The sequence below is a fragment of the Lycorma delicatula genome, chromosome 7 (genome assembly GCF_047948215.1).
Source record: "Lycorma delicatula isolate Av1 chromosome 7, ASM4794821v1, whole genome shotgun sequence".
Classification (NCBI taxonomy): Eukaryota; Metazoa; Arthropoda; class Insecta; order Hemiptera; family Fulgoridae; genus Lycorma; species Lycorma delicatula.
This window is the reverse complement of record NC_134461.1, coordinates 28,958-44,773: the sequence shown is the minus strand read 5'-3', so window position 1 is coordinate 44,773 and position 15,816 is coordinate 28,958. Positions and strand designations below refer to the sequence as shown.

Here is a 15,816-nt window from a genome sequence, read left to right as displayed (position 1 = left end):
GCTCTTTTTGAGAGTTCTTTATCAATATTGGCCCCTTGGGGACCCAAAAGGGCAATACTAATACACCACGCCAGACCCAGTTCGCCGCGACGCGGTACCGGGTCCCTTCAGTATTCAGTGTGCTCTTGCCTGACTGTTACCCGTGGAGTCCTTGGTGGCTCATCAGTGCCAACACACCGCAGCATGCTGGACCTCACCAGCAAGGCTGTCCACCCGGTCCTATTCTAGCCAACACCTTGTCTTCTCTCATCGGAGTATTTCTGTAGAACAACTTGTCTAACAAAACTAGCAAAATTATTCCGGTTTGACTCGCTTCTTAGCATGTAGTCTATTGTTGTCTCTGGAGTTATACCTGTGAGTGACTTACTATGTCTAAGTGTGTCCCACCTATTGCACTCAAAAAAGGTGTGCTCAGCATCATCTATCTCGTTGCAGTAGTTGCAAATTGGCTCTTCTCTCTTGCCTATTTTGTGCAGGTAGTTATTGAAGGAACCATGTCCTGTAAAAAACTGCGATAGGTGATGATCAACCTCACCAAATCTTCTCGACAACCACGGCTTGATGTCGGGAATGAGGGTTCTCGTCCATCGACCCACAGCTTCCTGCGACCATCTTTCCTGCCAGATATTATAAACGGCATCCCTGACCTCTTGTTCTGGCTTGCCTTGTGCCCTCTCCACCCTCTTTTTTGCGATTAGGTCAATAGGAGGCGTGCCCGATAACACGCACAGGGCGGCATAGGACACTGTCCTGTATGCGGACACAACACCTAGGAGCACACACCTGTGCGTCCTCGCCAGTCTCTCTTTGTTGCGCCTGATGGCGATAGAGCGCCACCAGGCCGGAACGGCATACATAAGCGAAGACACGACGGTGGTCGCCAGTAAACGGCGCTTTGAGGCCCGAGGGGCATTCTGCGATGACATAATGATGTTTAGACTTTTTATCATCCTTTCTGCCTTGTTGCATACATTGACTATGTGCTCGGTGAATCTACCGTTTTTCTGGAGGATAACTCCTAAGTACTTGATGTTATTCGCTTCTTCTATAGCATGACCGTTGATGGAAATATTGAACGGTTCTACCACTCTTCTACCCGTAAAGGCAATACACCGGCATTTTTCCGTAGACAGTTGCAGACCCCTGGACCTCAACCACTCCTGTATAGTGTCGATGGCCGCATACACCCTCTCCCGCACCTCCAAGACCGTCCTTCCCTCTACGAGGACTGCAAGGTCATCTGCATAAGCCAGCACCTGAACGCCGACAGGAAACTCCTTCTGAAGGAGTTCATCTATAATCACCAGCCACAACAACGGCCCCAAAACAGAGCCCTGCGGAACTCCACCGTGCATTTGAAAATGTACTGTTTCTTCCTGTGCTTCCACCAGACATCCTCTGTTGGACAAGTAACATTCAATTTGCCTACGCAGGTACGGGCTGAGGCCCCTAGCCGCAACTGCGTCATTAATATGACCCCAACCGATAGCCCCGAACGCGTTTTTTATGTCTAGTGATAGCATCAGTGGAATTCTCCTGGTTCGCCAAGTTCCTCTCTTCACCTCGTCGGCCCATCCCGAAATTCGGTAGATAGCCTGCACGGTGGATCGCCCCCGCATAAACCCGTACTGGTTAGGACTGATTCCGGCTCCCTCTTCTAGTTCTTTGATGATGCGGCGAGCCAGCATCTTTTCTACTAGCTTCCCCATCATGTTAAGGAGGCTCAGGGGTCTATAGGTTATATCTTCCTCCGAAGAGGTGCCTTTAGGTAGGAATACCACTCTGGCCTCCTTCCAGCAGTCGGGGAAGTCTCCGTTCTCCATGCCATGGCTGGCAATCTCGAGCATCTCCCAGGGAGCCTTCTGAACCAGCCCCTTGATCACTGCCGCGGGAATCTTGTCCGGGTCAGGGCTCTTTTTGGTTGCCAAACTCCTCGCCGCAAGTTGCAGCTCTTCCATGGTGAATCTTCTATTGTCGCAAGGTGTGGATCTCACGATATCAGGCACTGTATGCGGGAACAACCTGGCTCTCTCCCTTGCAACACTGGTCTTATTGAGGATAGGCATACGTCTCCCGAACTTTTTGGTCACAATACGATATGCCTGGCTCCAGGGATTGCTGTCAAGCTCTTCGCAGAGCCTGATCCAGCAATCCTTTTTACGTCTCTTAATAGTCTTATTGAGCGTTCTTCTTGCCTCGAGGTATCTATTGGCTATTTCCTGGTACCCTTCTCTGTTATTTCTAAGAATACGTTGTTTCCTTCTCCTAAGGGACTGGAGCTCTTGTCTCATTGCTTCAATTTCAGCAGTCCACCAATATACGGAGCGCCTCCTTGTATTGTTAGCTGCCATTCTGTCCATTTCCTGCTTTATTATATTAGATAAAGCCTCAGGTGATTGTTGATGGCTATCAGACAGTCTACTTGCAGTCCTGTTGACGATTTGCTCTATTTGTACTGATGAGAATCTCGGTGGGGGGGAGTGCACTTCACGCCTGAAATCTACGTCTTTCAGATCCAAGATAGTGGCGCGGTGATCGCTCGCTATATCTTCTGAGAGAACCATCCACTGGTACTGATTCCTCCTCCACCTACAGTCCAGGATGGTGAGGTCAAGCACCGACCGATGACCTCTCGCTACGTGGGCGTATCGTCATTAATGCAGATGCAGCCGGCAGTTTCCAGGAGATCGGCAAGGATCTGTCCCCTCCTGTTTGGTGTTTCGACTGCCAGCCGCCACCATTTTGCTGTTAAAATCACCCAACATTACGATCCTCTTGGTTGAATTGGTAATCACACCTTGTAAAGTGTCGATGAAGTTAGTAAAGTCCGCGATCGCAATGTTGGACGAAATGTACACACCCACGAATAGAGTTGTTTCGGTTTCAACAGACACCACGCCACTACCTCTAAACTTGAAATTCCATTGTATACTATGACTTACATCCATAATCGCAACATCTCCCGACATATCAACAGTCCATCCAAGTTTGGCAGCTTCATATTTATTGGGTTCGGTGACCACAAGGAGGTCTACGTTCTTGTCTGCAACAGCACGACTAATTAAGTCGTGAGCGAGAATACTCCTATTGGCATTCGCTAACATAGTCCTAATCATGCAATTTTTTCTTACATTGCCATGCTCCAGTCCTATGTTCACCGCTCTTACAATCGAGGCATTGCTTAGGTTCAAGACAATCCGCTATCTTGTGACCTCTGCTACCGCAGTTGAAGCACAAATCGAGCCTATCTGGGCCCTTACATTCGTGCCTTCTATGGCCCGTGCCCCAACAACGGTAGCACCTGTCTTCATCTTCCCGGATGTACACCCGGCAACTAATCCATCCGATTCTTATTCTTTCCTCGACCAGTTTGCATGCCGCTCTATAAGAGGTCATGACCGTAATATTTTGTGTCTCGCCAAAACCTTTCCTCATGGATGTTATCTTGACTTCCTCGCTAGAACCCACGCGTTTTATAATGGCAGCCATAACCTCTTGCTCTGTTGTGTCATGCTCGACATCTCGGATGTGCACAACAGTTCTCCTTCCAGCTCTGCTTTTTATATCAACGTGAAGGTCGGCAGCCTTGTCCCTCAGGATAGATGTAAATTGTTCCGCTTTCTCTGCACCCTGTATCCTATCGTGAAGCTCCTCGTTACGGCCCTTTCGCAATGAGATGACGTTATTTGCCTCCTCGCTGGTGACAGCATCCTTCATGGACCGGAGGAGCTCCGCGTACGTTTTTCCTTCCGCCTTAACAATCACTGTTCGGCTTTGCTCCGCCGGTGGAGTAGCCTTCTTTATCGGGATTTGATTATTACCGATGTGCCTGGTCCCACCATCCCCTTGGAGAGTTAACACATATACAGGTGTTTCCCTTGCTCTGAAGATATAGGATATGATGTTCTTGGCAAAATTTCCCATACTGCCCGAAGGCAGTATGTACGCTGAATTTGGTGACTGTATAGCTATCTTTTTGAACGCCTTCAATAAACAAGAAAGGGTTTCCTTTTCCGGGGCTCCCGAGTCATAATGTATCTTAAATTTCTTCTTCTTTTCTTCAACGGTTTGGTCTCCTATTAGAGTTATTTCGTCTTTTATGATGTCACCAGCTGCGAGCTTGTTACTTATATCCTGCTCACCTACTCTCCTTAAATCTCTAAGAGTACAAGTGTCTTTGACTTCAGGTGGAAGGTCAGTAACCAACTTTAGCTTGCCCCTAAGTGAGTTAGGCCACCTTTTAGGGAGGAGCTCAATGAGTTCTTCATCACTCAAATCGCTGGTCAAAATATACTCCATGTAATCGTCACCCGCAATAGGGTCTGTTTGGGTAGCTTGGGAAGTCTTTGTGTCTGGAGAGGACAGCTCGGAAAGCGCATTCAGTCCCTCGTATACTCGCCTTAGATCCTGTTCACGGGTCGCAATGTACTTATTCAAACCTGGGCCTAAATGCTGTTTCAACGATATCAGTATCAGACCCAATCGGTATGCTAGACTGCTCACTGTATCGGGTGCCTCTTCTTCCTCCTCGGAAGATCCTTGACGGAGCCTCTTCTTCCCTTTTAGATCGGTTTTCTTGACCGTCGCCGATTTTGTCATGCTGCTGCTACTTTGGGCGGATGTCCCATCCATAGGGATCCTATGGATGGGACATCCGCCCAAAGTAGCCCAAAGTGAACCGCGTCTTCGCATGATATAGTACTGTACTCAGGCGGCCGTCCCAAGTTCTACGAGTACCCACTCGGGGAAGGGGCCCCCCAAAAAATATTTGGGGGGGGGGTCGTGGTGGTAGGGGGTTAGAGAAGGTTTTGGGACGAATTTATGTCCAGGTAGGAAGGAAATCGAGTGGGTAGTTCTCGAGATATTAGTAGAAATGTAATTCCCTATTAAAACAGCTCTGAGGACTTAGAAAAAATCTCTACTAGTACGACGGTAATACGAGAGAATAATTACAAGTCCTTGTTTACTACAATAAACACGCCTGTATGAGCCTGTATATTAACTTAGAAAAATTTCGCTAAGAAATATTATAATATTATACTATTATAACCTCAATAGTATATAATGAAACACAAAAAAGTATCTTCTACTCACTCTTCTGAATTGTATGTAAACAATTCCTCATTCATCCTCTGAAGTATTATCTAAACGGTAGTTACCGGAGGCTAAACAGGAAAAAGAAGAAGGGTATCTGGATTAGTGGTTTAAATTGTTTAGATATTTTTAAACTATATTCACATTTTTTGTATCGGGTTTGTCTAGAACAAGAGCAATTATTTGTTTTTCAATTTTTATAGGTTTTTTATAGCGTCCGGCATATAAATCTGACGATTTTGTAGTAATTGTTATGTTGGCACCACTGTCAATGAGAAGACGGAAATGTTGTACATCGACAGGTCTATTCATGCTGTTTCAGTAGCCGGTATGTCATGGTCGAGTAAACAACAAGCGTTTGTGATTGAAGTCTATTTTAAATATAATGACTCAGTTATTGTAACACAGCGTTTATTTCGCACGCTCAATCATCGCGATGATTGAGCGTGCAATGTCAAATTTTAGTACAAGGTTAAGTGTGTGTGAGGAGTGATGGAAAATATTTGGATGACATAATATTCAAATAAAAAAAATCTAAGTCTCTCTCTCTCTCTCTCTCTCTCTCTCTCTCTCTCTCTCTCTCTCTCTCTCTCTCTCTCTCTCTCTCTCTCTCTCTCTCTCTCTCTCTCTCTCTCTCTCTCTCTCTCTGTCACCCTTTCTCTTTTTATTTTTCTCTCTCTCTTTCTTTCTCTCTCTCTCTCTCTCACTCTCTTTCTCTCTCTCTATATATATATATATATATAAATTCTCTATAAATTGAAAAATTGATCTTTAATTAGATGTATTAAATAGTACGAAACACAGTTTATTATTATCCCTGAAAAATCGTCAGGTTTATATGCCGAACCCTGTAAATGTGATGCAGTCTATGAAACCACGCCGTAAGTAGGAAAACTCACATTTCTAGTTTTCACAGTTTCTAATAAAACACAAAATTGTAAAAATTTTGAAGAAATGAAGACATCTGGCTATCATTACCAACTTTATAAAAATAGTACTAAAATTTGTGTAAAATAATTCGACTGAAACTTGTAATTAATATTTTTTATTTAAAAAATAAGTCTCGTATAAATGGATAACATAATAAAAATATTACGGTACTTTCATCGCAACAAGCTTTGAAGAAACAAAATTCAGTAAGTCACATTACTGACTTGTGACGTGGTTTCAAAAATGCACCGTGTGTACTTCAAGATCCGCTTTTGGTATTTTAAAAACGGAAATATTTGAATTTAGTTATTGAATTCGTTTGACAGATGTTAAAACCTAAAAATCAATTTTTTTTTTTGTTAATTTTTGCTGTTCTGGAAAATAACGCGTGCCGACTTACAGAATTCAGGTTTCATAGACCGTATCACATGTACTTTTCCATCAGTCTACTGATGATGATTGCGTAACAATTTCTGTCGACTAGGCTTAGCTTTAACGTATTTTTTATAAAATATTAAATAAATTTTATTCGGTTATTAATTGTATTTTATTGAATAGGTGATTACTAGTTACACGTGGTTTAACAGAACGTTAAAAGAAGCTGTTGATGAGAGTAGAATTCATCACCGACTCTATCCTATGGAAATCAGTTACGAATATGGAGTTATCGAGGTAAATATTTTTATATTTTCTTTAACTATTTGGCTTATTGTATAGCCATCAAAAAGGAACCTTGCAGAAAGATCTTTTACTATTTTCTAGTTTTTCATTTGACACCGGGTCAACAAGCTTCTTATTCTGACCCTAAAAAAAAAAGTTAAGCGATATAAAACATCTGTAATAATGAGACTAGTTTTTTTGGCAGCCAAATTGGCAACGCTGTAAAGTTATAAGCAACGTTGTGCGATCAGGTTATGCGTTAAACTGTATAAGAATGTTACTGAAACTTTAACAAAATTAAAAATTGAAATGAAGAGATGATGCTCTGTGACTACCCCAAGTTTTTAGGCGGTTTAAAGCATGGCCGGAAATCATTTACAGACAATCCACGCACTGTAAGACCCGTTAACGACAAAAAGTGACGACAATGTCGAGTGAATTGAAGACTTGACACGGTACGACCGGGCGAATGATTGCTGAACAATTGAATTTCAACCTTACAACACAGTCCATCAAATTTTGACAAACAGATGTTTCTGCAAAAAAGGTCCCAAAAAAATCTCACTGTTGAACAGAAAAACAATAGGGTGGAAATGTGTCACGCGATCTTCTAGGGCGAATTGAAACCGTTGCTGTTTTTCTAAAATATGTTATTACTGGTGATGAATCTTGGATATGGGCAAGGAGTTGCACACTTCAAACTTACTGTGTGGTAATTTGTTTCGTAGATAAGAAATACAGTCATCTACCTACGCGTCTACTGATAAGTAATGCGTTCTTCGATAGCACTATCCGTAAGTGTTTTCCTTCACTGTGTTTTAATAGTTTGTCAATTGATATCTATAACAATTTAGAAGAAATAACAATTGAGAAACTATTACAAAACAGACGTAGTCACTTAGACTTCAAACTTTACCTTCTGACGAATTTTAACAAAATGACAATCAATTTTAATATATATATATATATATAATTTAATTATGTAGGTTTATAATTTATATATATATATATATATATTAATCATAATTATACTTCTCTTTAAGATGGCAGAATAGTCAAAGGTACTCTTTTTTTTTTGTCTTCAGTCATTTGACTGGTTTGATGCAGCTCTCCAAGATTTCCTATCTAGTGCTAGTCGTTTCATTTCGGTATACCCCCTCATCCTACATTACTAACAATTTGTTTTACATATTCCAAATGTGGCCTGCCTACACAATTTTTCCCTTTACCTGTCCTTCCAATATTAAAGCGACTATTCCAGGATGCCTTAGTATGTCGCCTATAAGTCTGTCTCTTCTTTTAACTATATTTTTCCAAATGCTTCTTTCTTCATCAATTTGCCGCAACACCTTTTCATTTGTCATTTTATCCCACAATCTGATTTTTATCATTCTCCTATAACACCACATTTCAAAAAGCTTCTTCTCAGATACTCCGATCGTCCAAGTTTCACTTCCATATAAAGTGACACTACAAACATATACTTTAACGTCAGGAAAAATCTTTTTCTGACGTTTAAATTAATTTTTGATGTAAAGGAATTATACTTCTAATACGCCTGTGCTATTCGGCATTTTATATCATTCCTGTTTCGTCCATCTTTAGTAATTCTACTTCCCAAATAACAAAATTCTTCTACCTCCATAATCTTTTCTCCTCCTATTTTCACATTCAGTGGTCCATCTTTGTTATTTCTAATACCTTTATTTTGTTCTTGTTTATATTCTTTTGTAGGACTTCATCCATGCGATTCATTGTTTCTTCTAAATCCTTTTTACTATCGGCTAGAATTACTATATCATCAGCAAATCGTAGCATCTTTATCTTTTCACCTTGTACTGTTACTCCGAATCTAAATTGTTCTTTAACATCATTAACTGCTAGTTCCATGTAAAGATTAAAAAGTAACGGAGATAGGGAACATCCTTGTCGGACTCCCTTTCTTATTAGGGCTTCTTTCTTATGTTCTTCAATTGTTATTGTTGCTGTTTGGTTCCTGTACATGTTAGCAATTGTTCTTCTATCTCTGTATTTGAACCTTAATTTGTTTTAAATGCTGAACATTTTATTCCAGTCTACGTTATCGAATGCCTTTGCTAGGTCTATAAACGCCAAGTATGTTGGTTTGTTTTTCTTAAAACTTCCTTCTACTATTAATCTGAGGCCTAAAATTGCTTCCTTTGTCCCTATACTATTCCTGAAACTAAATCGGTCTTCTCCTAATACTTCTGCCACTCTTCTCTAAATTCTTCTGTATAGAATTCTAGTTAAGATTTTTGACGCAAAAGTACTCAAGGAAAACTAATTGGAATTTGGTAAGCTGTTTTTAAAAAAATATATATATAGTTATTATACCAAGCAGTGCCATGTTTGGATCTCTTTGAGAAATCATTTTTATCTTCTGGGATATATTCTGCCAACTGAAGTTTTAGCTCACACAAATGCATCTTCATCCAAATTTTTCTCAGTATTATAAGAAGTGAGTATAAACATATGAAAATGTTGGCTTTGAATACAAATAATGCAGATATCAAGCGTCTTAATAAAAGTGTGAACTTGGTTAATAGAATTTTTTAATTACGTCCTTGTAAATTCTTATTCAAGTGGTTTAAATGCGAAAATACATCAGGTAAGTAAGCCAGCCATTCTGGAAAAATACTATTAATTCATCTTCCAATTTCAATAACCGGGTTTATTTATATTTTCCCCTGATATAACCATGTGATTTCTCTATGGAAAAGAAGATATTTTTTCTTTTCGCACTTTTCATCGTATAGTTTACCAAATAGCCTGTTCTGTAATGGTTTGATCATAATAAAATTAACCACTTTTACAGTTTTACAAAGAATTTTTTTGAGATTTTCCAGTATATTTTTTGTTGCAAGAGCATGTCTATGAAGGAAGCAATGAGTCCATTCCGACTTTCTGTAATTCCCATTATGACTATTGCTGAGAGGACGTGTTCAAACATATCATAGTTTGAACATGAAGCTCTCACACTGAATATTATGCAAGCAGACCAAATTACAAAAAGCATGTACACATCAAGTTGGAACCTCTAAGGTAAAACCACCAGTACTTGACACCTACAACGAAAAAATACAATAACAAGAGAAACAAAGGTGTTAGATGATTAATGTTTGTCTGTCTGTGTAGTGTAGCTCTCTAATGGTGTGTATGTGAACTACTGTACCCACCATCTTTAGCAGCAGTCTCACCACAATCATCCGATGATAACAGTGCATGTGTTTTAATTGATTGTTGCGATTTTGTTGTAGAGTTTGCTAAGAACAGGCTGAAAGGTAAGCGTTGTAAATTTAAACACCAATTGTAATTTTGATTAAGAAGGTATTTAGTACTTTGTTTTAGACTCAAAAATGTACATACAGTTATTTAAAATAACCAAAAAATTTTTAAAAAATGGCTGTTGGGCGTCGTGTCAACTACTGAAACTTTACATGACATAATATTGAGTAGTTGACACTTGGTGTCAACTTGTGGGTAATAATATAATTTGATAGTTCTGCTTTATTTGAGTGTTATTTAACTTCTTTCAAAGCAAAATCGTGTATTATAACCTCCAAAAAATGTTCAAACCAAATAGTTGACACCGCCTGTCAACTATTGGAGTCACAATGTGTCAACTTCTGAATTACTCCCTCTTTCATTTTCAAATGCCTCCAACTATTACTTGAAAATACTTAAAGAAGAATTACTTGAAATACTGTGGAAACCAAGCCTTTTATATTACAAAGTCAAGAAATTATGGAAGACTAGCTGGTCAGAGGTAGCTTCATTCAATTGAATGAATTCCTGTCTAGCCGGAATTCAGCTCCCTACATCCTTGTACTTCATAGTTATGAGAATAATAATAATAATTTTTTTTTTGTCTTCAGTCATTTGACTGGTTTGATGCAGCTCTCCAAGATTCCCTATCTAGTGCTAGTCGTTTCATTTCAGTATACCCTCTACATCCTACACCCCTTACAATTTGTTTTACATATTCCAAACGTGGCCTGCCTACACAATTTTTCCCTTCTACCTGTCCTTCCAAAATTAAAGCGACTATTCCAGGATGCCTTAGTATGTGGCCTATAAGTCTGTCTCTTCTTTTAACTATATTTTTCCAAACGCTTCTTTCTTCATCTATTTGCCGCAATACCTCTTCATTTGTCACTTTATCCACCCATCTGATTTTTAACATTCTCCTATAGCACCGCATTTCAAAAGCTTCTAATCTTTTCTTCTCAGATACTCCGATCGTTCAAGTTTCACTTCCATATAAAGCTACGCTCCAAACATACACCTTCAAAAATCTTTTCCTGACATTTAAATTAATTTTTGATGTAAACAAATTATATTTCTTACTGAAGGCTCGTTTAGCTTGTGCTATTTGGCATTTTATATCGCTCCTGGTTCGTCCATCTTTAGTAATTCTACTTCCCAAATAAACAAATTCTTCTACCTCCATAATATGGAATTTACTTCTTGCATTCCGATAACCTGCACAACCTATCTTAATTTTGCTTAACTTAATTAACTAGAGAATAGGCATAAGTTACCTAATATGTTAACATTTAATTTTTGTATTTTTCTACAACTTCCATACATTTCATTCCTGTATTTATACAAAGTAGGCATAAATTCACTTATTGAACCCTTTTTTTTCATTTCAGAACACAAATAAACTACTAAAGAGTGTATCATAATAGTGTATAATAATTTTATATGTAAAATAAATAAAGAGTGTAAAAAAATAAAGAGTTTTGTATAGAGTGTCAACTACTGAAAATAAAAAGTGTAACTACTAAATATTCTTGTTTTCGCTTGGTGTCAACTACTGAACCTGTCCTCTTGTTTTAAAAAAAAAATAAATTTTTCACATTCATTTTATTAATTTTATTCTTGTGACAATATGATAGAAGAATAGTTTGTGCAGCTATGAGTAATTTTAAGTTTCCCCTACCGTGAATTCGGTTGAAGAAATTTTAACAAACAGACAAATAAATCCTTAAGGTGTCAACTACTGGTGGTTTTACCTAATATGCACGCATGTTCATATCTGTCAATATCTACACGGCTAGCTTTTAATTTTTGGGATTTTGGAACTAAAAAGGTCTACACAATTGTGAAAAAGCTATTTTAATGAGTTTTATAAATCAAAGACCTAACAGAGCATATTAAAATCTTATTACTTTAAACCCTTTACTGTTTATCGGTTACAAACTAACTGCGATTCAATAAAACAGCAAAAAACCTAATCAAACAACATAAAAAGTATTATAAAGAAATAGTTACCAGATTGCCAAAAAGCTCAAACTGTTTTTATGTTCAAAATTGTTACTCCACTGTCATCTGTTAGTTGAAAAGTACCAAAGAAGTAAAAAAATAATACTTATGGAAATAGAGTAAATGCCTTTTAAATCATCAGTCAATGATGTCTGGTGTCCATCCTTGAGACCTACTTATTTTATAACTTGTACAGAAGATTATTTAAGGAACTGTCTAAACATTCTGCAGTCTATTATAATCAAAATTTCATCTAGCATTTAATTTTAATTTTCAGTTTATTACAGTTCAGTTTTTGTAGTAGAGTTCATTTTGACGGCACAGTATAAAATAAGCAAGGTTGTCCGCTGTTCACAAAACCCTACTTAATTTTAAAATCTATTACAAATAAACTATTAACTAAATTTTGTAACCTATTATTCCAATATTTGATTATAATTTTAAACTATTATTCAGCCAAAGATTTGAATGGCAGAAAGGCTCCTGGAATAGACAGAATAACTGTGCAGTGCAGGTGAGGAAGCGATTGATAGATTATATAAACTAACCCAACGGGTTGGTCTAGTGGTTAACGCGTCTTCCCAAATCAGCTGATTTGGAAGTCAAGAGTTACAGCGTTCAAGTCCTAGTAAAGCCAGTTATTTTTACACGGATTTGAATACTAGATCGTGTATACCGGCGGTGTTCTTTGGTGGTTGGGTTTCAATTAACCACACATCTCAGGAATGGTCAAACTGAGACTGTACAAGACTTCACTTCATTCACACTCATATACATATCATCCTCTGAAGAATTATCTAAACGGTAGTTACCGGAGGCTAAACAGGAAAAAGAAAGACCATCTGGCTTGGTTTTCTTTACGGTTGTTTGAATAACTTTATTACTTATATTAAGAGCATTCATGAAAAATAATTTACTCACTCTAATATATTTATCTTCAACTATGAAGGAATATGCATAATTTAACGATCTAGCACTTTCGCTTCTGGCATATCTATATTTTGGCTCAATTATTGTCATTTGTTTTGATATATGTAATCCCTTTGACGAATAACATCACCTAACCTTAAATAGGACTGTAATAACTCCTGCCTATGTAAATGTGAAATATTATCACTGCAAGATAACCTACATTTAGTATCGCAAGGTGGGTGTAATGTTCTTTCTGAAATCTCTTTACACAGAGCCGCATTGTTGGACTGTGTGGGAGTTCCTAGATGAGGTTGTGTAGTTCAACCCTTGTTTTTTGATTTTTTTATAAACAAGTATAACAACTTGGTTTTTTGGTTATGAATACTACTTTTATACTGAAATTTTCTAAGTCGAAAGACAAGATTCGACAAGCGAATCATTTAACGTAAACAAGGACTTAGGAAATTTTTCTAAGTGCTACGAAGTGAATTTAGTAGGGGGAATTCCTTTTCCTTCATAACTTCTGCAATAGTTACCCTATCCAAAAATTTCCTTGATATAAATCCCGATCACAAAAAATCCCAAACTTTTGACACCCCTCCCCCCCCGCCACACCAAATTGTTTGGGTCACTAGGGCGTGTGGGTATTCGCTGGAGTCGGAATGATCTTCTTAGTCCAGTACTACACCATGAGAAGGCGTGGGTCACTTCCTTTGTAAGGGGCATCCTCCGAAAGTGGTGGCACGACGAAATCGTCTATAGTCAAGAAAATGGACATCAAAGAGAAAAAGAGAGCCCGTCAGGGCTCCTCTAAAGAAGAGGATGGGTCGCCGTACTCATTTGGCAGTCTGGTTCACCAGCTTGGACAAGCGATTGATACCCTGAAACAGCACACGAGGTCAGGTTTGACTAGATATACGAGGTGCGACAATAAAGTAATGAGACTGATTTTTCTTTGCAAGATGTGGCAACCCTGCAGCTTGCGTAGGCACACCATCTTTGACCTTGGTCTATAAGATACTTCTAGTCCAAGCGGCACATTGATGCAAATGCTCAGTCGTGAGTTGTGCTGTAATAAGTGAACACGTGTTTGTGTCTCTCGTCACAGAAATGAAACCGCAAAATATTGCGCGACGGTATATCATTTCTTTTTGCGTTAAATCGGGTGAAAACACGACGACAACTTACGGTAAGCTTCAGAAGGTTTTTGGAGAGGAGGTTATGTCAAGTGCTCAAGTTTTTCGGTGGCATAAAATTTTTAGTGAAGGCAGAACGAATGTTGAAGATGAAAACCGCAGTGGACGACCATCAACCTCACGGACAGATGTCAAGTTGACCAGGGTGCGTGAAATCGTACGATCTGATCGAAGATTATCCGTGAAAATGATTGCAGAAGAACTAAACATCGATCGTGAAACGGTTCGTCTAATATTAACTGAAGATCTTGGTATGAGAAAGATTTGTGCAAAAATGGTCCCCAAAAATCTCACACAACAACAGCGAGAAACACGGAAAAATGTGGCAGCCGATCTGTTAGAGCAAACGGAAATCAATCCAGATTTGTTGAGCCGTGTTATTATTGGTGATGAAGGTTGGTTTTTTCAATACGATCCAGAGACAAAACGCCAAAGTTCGCAATGGTGCTCAAAGGGATCACCCAGACCAAAAAAAGCTTGCATGTCAAAATCAAAAGTAAAACGCATGCTTATGTGCTTCTTCGACTCCAAGGGAATTGTTGATAAAGAGCGGGTGCCTTCTGGACAAACAGTTAACCGATATTTCTACAAAGAAATTCTAGAAAGACTACTTGAACGAGTTCTTCGTGTCCGTGCCAACATTGCTGATAATCGGATTCTGCATCACGATAATGCGCCATCCCATACTGCTCTGTCAGTACGGCAATTTTTAATCTCAAAACAAATTTCAGTACTACCACAGCCACCTTATTCACCAGATATCACTCCGTGCGACTTTTTTCTATTTCCAAGAGTCAAAATGGCGGTCAAGGGACACCATTTTCAAACAACACAAGATGTCCAAAAAGCTGTGACGAGGGTCTTGGAGGATATTACGGAAGAGATTTCCAGAAATGTTACCATCAATGGCAGAACCGTTGGAATAAGTGTGTGCAATCAGAGGGGAACTACTTTGAAGGAGGCAACACTAAACATGACTAAAACGGTAAGCAACATTTTTTTCACATCAGTCTCGTTACTTTATTGTCGCACCTCGTATAGCGGTCCACGAGCAGGAGCTGAGGAGAATACACGAGGGCTTAACTGATCTGTCTGATGTGCCCTTTCCCGTAGAGGTTAACACGCAGTCCACCCAGACTGGATCCTGCTTCTGACACGAATCAGGCAGAAATCTTAAATCTTGATTTGTCTGATGATGAACTAATCGAGTTACTCCCGCGCAGGTGGTCTGTGTGGGCAATGAACAAGGCGAAAGTCGTTATTCTTCCGACAGACGGGGATACATGTCAATTTGTTGACATCAGTAAATAGAAGAGAGCGGCCACAGAGAAGATCCAAGCAGGCATGATCGCATTAGACTCCTCTACAATGATGGAGGGTCTCCAAATGGAGGCTACTAAGAAAAATAAATTTACTATTTTCTTCGATTCTGAAAAAGGGGAAAAGCTTGCGGCCAGATGCATTGTAAGTGCATTAAGAAAGGTACTAGTCAGAGTACGCAAAGTGACCTATATTCTACCGACTGCTGAATACGGCAATATTTTGAGAAAAATACTTATTTATTTGCATAGAACCAACGAGGAACCTGCAACATTGGTAGTACCCAGGAAATCAAACTCAAGCCGTGGTCGATCCAGATCCGCCTCGGCACGTCGCTCGACGCTTCCGGTTGAGGGGAGCAAGATAGTAGTCATCAAGGGACAGGGAAAGACCTACGCGGATCTGCTCCGTTCCA

At 39.2% G+C, this 15,816-nt stretch overlaps 1 protein-coding gene across 1 annotated transcript in view; it reads left to right on the top strand.

Moving 5' to 3' along the window:
• LOC142327833 (scoloptoxin SSD14-like) overlaps positions 1–9,983 on the top strand; it is a 47,577-nt gene extending 37,594 nt beyond the window's left edge. The window contains exons 6-7 of the mRNA XM_075371172.1: positions 6,583–6,696; positions 9,963–9,983. Coding sequence (XP_075227287.1) covers positions 6,583–6,696; positions 9,963–9,983 — 135 coding nt within the window. The remainder of the gene's footprint in view (positions 1–6,582; positions 6,697–9,962) is intronic.
• Positions 9,984–15,816: the final 5,833 nt, after the last annotated feature.